Genomic DNA, 5,526 nt, shown 5'->3' on the forward strand with positions numbered 1-5,526 from the left:
AAAAAATAACTTGAAAATAAAATTCATTAATATTTAATCAGCTATAAAAATAAACTAGCACTTTCAATTTACATCTCATTGCACAATATCAAAGGTGGCCCTCAGTTTAAGCACAGGACAGAAACACCCACATGTGGAAGTGAGCAAGAATCCTCATACCAACAGAAGAAGAATGAGGACTAGCCACTGAATTTTCAAATCACACTGCATAAATACTTTTCAGCTTTAGTAAGAGTGAAAAATCATCACAGAACCRTGCTTGGGTCTGCAGTCTTCACAAACCAGCAAATTACATTTTTAAGAACCTTTCAATATATGGACATAAATGAACTCCTGAATATTGTACGCTTCTCCAAGTAAACAAAGAAGCAGTAGAAGCACTTGTTGAATTCAACAGCCCACACARGCTTTATTAGATTGTTAGATTTACAAAAATTAACGGTAACGGTGCAGCTGCAGGGTATTGCGTCTTCTCCAGGCAGCACGACGTGAGCCACCAATGGTATGGTGGAATTTGTGGCCCTTGCCAAGACCACGACTCTTCCGCCCAGCTGATGTCAGCCCACGCATCTCTCTGTGTTTGTGAACTGGCTTGGTGATCCATTGGGTATCAGGGTTGCGCCTGATGGCCTTATGGAAGGGATCAATCAGGATCACTTCAAAAAACTTGTAAGTGGAGTCTTCACCCACCCAGTAGGAGTTCAAGACTCTCAGAGCCCCACAGTGACGGCCAGCACGTTCCTATGAAAATATAAAAGCGAACACATACAAAATCATGGAAGCAGGGGCAATCGTCATGCAGAAAGATACAAAAACTCAAGCCTAAAATATAGGTGGCACTAGAAATCTAAATTTGCCCTGAGACAAGACCATTCCAAAGAAGAACAGCTGTATTAAAAAAAAGGCAAAAGGCTGCAAGCATTCCTAAGCGAAATGGATTTTTAAAGAACGTAAGGAGGAAAGGGCTTGGTAAACAAAAGCCAAACATACTTCATAGACAGAAGCACTAATAAGTAAATACACAGAGCTAAGAACTTAAAGATGAAGATGTGGCTGAAGAGCACAAGCTGCACTGGGGCTACAAAACAATCTTTTGTGAAAAGTTATGAACATCCAAACAATYTGAACCTCCAAGGCTAGAAAGAAGGCAGACATTTCCGTAGAGCTTAAGCCAGCTTTGATAGCTAGCTTTGATAGGAGAAAGGGAACACGTTTCACTGTTCGTTCCACTGCTATTAATGCTTGCTATTCCTAGTCTTAGCTGCGGCTGGAAAGAAGTGAGATTGTTTTAGAAAACAAAATAGAAGTAGAAACGATCAATTATTTAATGAAGGTTGCCTCTCCTGTCAAAAATACTCCTTATTTTACTTTTAGAGTTAAGTACTGCAAGTGTGTCCAACTCCAGAATTTTATCATCATGGTAAGAACCAACAGATCCCACCCACACTCTATCCCACTTTGACCCCACCTGTTTACCATAGTCTTCCACTAAACAAAGACTACTTCCTGCATATGTGATAAATTTTAGTTCAAGTCCTTGTATTACTCTAGTATGTGGAAGCCACACATTTATTAAATATCAAAATACCAGCTGTTTTCAACCAGCTTTTGCGTGCCGATGACAGCTACTCTCCAAGTTTTGTATTTCTATAATATTTTTATCTGAAAAATAAAAATCTTCCAGTAAACAGCAACTCTGAGATTCAGAAAATTTCAGACCGAAACTGAGGGTCAATAACCTCTTCCACATGCAGATCTATAGCCACAAGTTACTATGTATTAGCCACCAGGAAATACTACATATTGAGAGCATGTCGCGAGCACTGAAAAAATAGAATTGCATTTTTAACTTTAAAAGAAACATATTTTTTTTAAGCACCGCATTCAACTTCGCTGAAGCTGTATGCCACAACATGCGCTGAAGACATCATTGGCATGCAGAAGCAAAGTGAGCAAAGTCTGAAGCTTGTTTAAAAAGGAGAGATTTTCAAATTTTGGGGAACAGAAAAACACCCTTCTATTTAAAGGTGTAAGAGTAATGAGCAGTCTCCATCATTTTACAATGTCTCTTTTTTGAGGCTGCAGACCAGTACAATATTAACTTAAATCCATGGAAGGGATTAATTTTTTGCATAGGTAAGAACTACATCTTCTCAATCCAACTACTACTGTGACATTAMGAAATTTAACTAAGATCTCATCTAATGAAAGTTTTCATTCTCAGTATTTTAGTAGATAAAAACATTATACATAAAAATACGTTATTCCACAAATCCTGGTGCTCCTGAGGTACCGCAGCTTTTATAAGGTGCCAGGGATCTTCTGGTACTGGCCTTTATTTTCAGAGCCTACAAACCAGCTAAGTATATTGACAGCACTACTACCATAAAACAGGTGCTACAGGATTTAGGGCAATAACTCATCTGAACTCTGTGAAAGGACTATTGTCTAAAGCTAGTAATACAAACATGAGATAAGAAACCCTGTTTATTTATTAAGGATCTTGCAGCCTGTTAATTTCTTTTTTCTATGCTGTCTCTATCTTCTGTATTCTGGGATTTGCACCTCATTGTATGCACTATGCCGAGTTCATTTTATAGGTATGACCTTCCTTCCTGGAAAGCTGAGTTAGACTTTAATGGCAGTGCGCTACGTCTCCAGAAAACTAAGACTGAAAATTTGTTACTACACATACATTAAAACATCCATGTTACTAAGAAAATTCAACACCAGAAATGATTAGTTTGAACTACAGAAAGAAGTCATGACTGAAGTCAGCCACCTTAACATATTTGAATTTTGACTTCTCATGCTCAACCTCTTATTTTGCAGTTTTACACTAGTTATGTATCTATTTTTCACTACAACTATTGTGCCATACTTTAGATAAATATACACTAGAAACTTCAGTAAGCCATGTAATAAGTACCTTTATTCCCCTCATCTGTAAAAGCAGAATAATTTTTTCACTRGTCTTAGCACAACCTTTTAAGACATTCTGGTGCTTTCCTGCTGTTACTATTCAAGATCTTTTACACAGCACATGAACCAATGACTTTTTGTCTGAATATCTTCTACTTTCATAAATAAGACCTTCCTTCCCCCAGGTTTCTAAGCCATAAACAAAATAGTCACCTCTGCTACAGACTGAAGACTCCGGGCAAACTTCAGCTGGTTAACACCGTGATGCACAGGTTTACCATAGGTTGCACCTTTTGGGACTGGGCGTTTACGACCACCACGGCGAACACGGACGCGGTAAATAACGTAACCTAGAAGACAAAGTAGCAAGTGTGAATTACAGTAAAGGCCATTTTGATGCCCATATTGCACTTCCCATCTAAAAGCTTTACACTAAATGCTGCAAGAAGTAGATCATTACATCAGTCTTCACCAAAATCTACAATTGGAGGTGCCTGGCACAATAAGTTTTTGTTCTTTGGAATATAATGGAATAATACAAGTGATATATTATACTGTTATCATTACTTTTCATTTCCAAACAGATTATATGGCACCTTTACACTAGGCAGTTCCAAATATTCTAATGACAAGTATGTTGTAACATATTMACACAAAAAGCAAGCAACAAAAAAACCCCATCCCAAATCTAAAACCTCATTATTCTGACAGTTATACTGATAAGGCACCAAAGCACAAGCCATCCATAAACCCTGCTAAAATCTGAAATAACCACTGGAAAACAAGAAAGCCAGGCAAACTTCACAGAYAGGAACAGAAGCTTAGTTCTGTATTTTAATGGTAAACAAACGTATCGCTTCAAAGATTTGCTCAAGTTACAGAGGTACGTCCATTTTTTCCCAGTCTACTTCATTAACCAAGAAGTGTCCTCTAATGACAATCCAAACTAAATCATCTTGCTTATTASAGCACATACAGCTTTAATAACTCATGATAAAGCTGGCCTAAGGAAGAACTCTCCCCCAACCTAGCGTATCATTGCACTGTATACTAAAAGCACTGGTCAACTCTGCAGTAATAACACAGCACAAAAAGAACTATATCCAAAGTCCCTTTGTTCTCCATCTGTCAAAACAGCCAGAGAGAGTGTGACTTCAAAGTTCTTCATGAAATGAAGTTTGGGGCTACAGGCACTGCTACCAATTTAACACATTAAGTTCATTTCATCCAGGACACTTCAGAACTTTGGAGRACACCACATTTAAGATCCAGATCTTGTTATTTTGAGTATCACATATGGAATGAAGCTGACAAAAACACACACATCATTAAGCACATGGACTTCACCTCTCTGTCTTATTACCTTGCTTAGCCTTGTATCCCAGCCTGCGAGCTTTGTCTGGTCTGGTTGGCCGGGGAGCTCGGTGCAAGGCAGACAGCTGGCGATACTGCCAACAGCGGACACGAAGGAGGAAACGCATCACATCTGACTGCTTTTTCCTCCATAGCTCCTGGATGTACTTGTAGGCACCCATTCTCGTCTACCTGCTGAATTAAGAGACTGATGAAAACATGCACCAGATCTGTTTCCAGATTTGGACAGCTTCCAACAAAGGCACAAAACCACAGATGTAACACTACTGAAGAATAATACACTCTCAAGCCTCCTTTTATCACTGTTATATCTGGTAATCTGGATCACACTTTACAGCCTACACCAAGTAGGATATACAGCAGTTACAGTCCTTGACAGTTTCATTCGTTTTCATGTGCTCCCACAGGCTGAACTCAACCAAGGAGTCACGGCCTCAGGTATTTCAGATACTACCAAAAATAAGAGCTAACACTTGATGTAAGTTGCAAAATCCTCTCTATAAATARCCATATTGTGACTGTGAGAATGGTGAGTTTGGGGTTTTGGGGTTTTTTTTACTTTGTGTGGTTTAAGTATATCTTAAAGCCTTTTGACTCCTCAACTAAAACACTGCAGTTCACTTAAGACACACCTGTACCATCTGGATTCCACCAGCTGGCAAACACAAGCGAACTGGGTCAAACGGCCACCCAAATCGCAGCTTAGCTTACCCGCGGGGAGCTGTCCTRAAGTGAGCTGCTCACACCCGCTCTTCCGAGCCAGTCCCTCCACAGCCCACCTTCCGCTACCCCCACGCTAAGCTTTCTGCGTTCCTACGTGGCTGCACCGCGGTGCAGAACAGCACCAACGACATGAAAACCGGGAGCCAAGGCACGGCGTGCGGCCCGGGCCCAGGCCGCCCCCGCGGCTGCCCCTCGCACCCCGCAGTCCCTTCGCACGGGCCCTCCGCCACCTCCGGCCCGCCCGGCGCCGCGGGAGGCGCCCGGGGCGAGCGGATGGCGGGCGGCGGCGGCGGATGCGGCCGGATCGGGRCAACCTCCGCGCCCCGCCAGGGCCCTCACCTGATGGCGGCCGTCGCCGGAAAGGAAGAGGCCCGCCTCCCACAACCCCTCGCGGCAGCACCGCGCTTCCGGTGCTCGCACCGCTGCCCTCTGGGTAACGTAGTCCCCAGCGCGGCGGGCAGGCGGGAGGCTCCGCGCCGCCTCTGCCCCGGCCGGGCGGCCCCGCCC

The 5,526-nt window shown here is 42.4% G+C and overlaps 1 protein-coding gene across 2 annotated transcripts; it reads right to left on the bottom strand.

Annotated features, from left to right (window-relative positions):
* Positions 1-381: 381 nt before the first annotated feature.
* Positions 382-5,465, bottom strand: RPL15 (ribosomal protein L15). Of its 2 annotated transcripts, none has more exons than XM_085322377.1 (4): positions 5,359-5,465; positions 4,286-4,470; positions 3,136-3,272; positions 382-741 (listed from the first exon to the last, which is right to left on the bottom strand). In XM_085322377.1, exons 2-4 carry the CDS (start codon positions 4,455-4,457, stop codon positions 436-438), a joined length of 615 nt encoding a protein of 204 aa, XP_085178503.1. In that variant the 5' UTR covers positions 4,458-4,470; positions 5,359-5,465; the 3' UTR covers positions 382-435. The 2 variants fall into 2 exon arrangements, with proteins under 2 accessions (XP_085178503.1, XP_085178504.1); XM_085322378.1 differs by having other exon boundaries at positions 4,286-4,467; positions 5,359-5,414.
* Positions 5,466-5,526: the final 61 nt, after the last annotated feature.

The sequence above is a fragment of the Rhea americana genome, unplaced genomic scaffold (genome assembly GCF_003343005.1).
Source record: "Rhea americana isolate MKP2758 unplaced genomic scaffold, rheAme1 scaffold_77, whole genome shotgun sequence".
Taxonomy (NCBI): Eukaryota; Metazoa; Chordata; class Aves; order Rheiformes; family Rheidae; genus Rhea; species Rhea americana.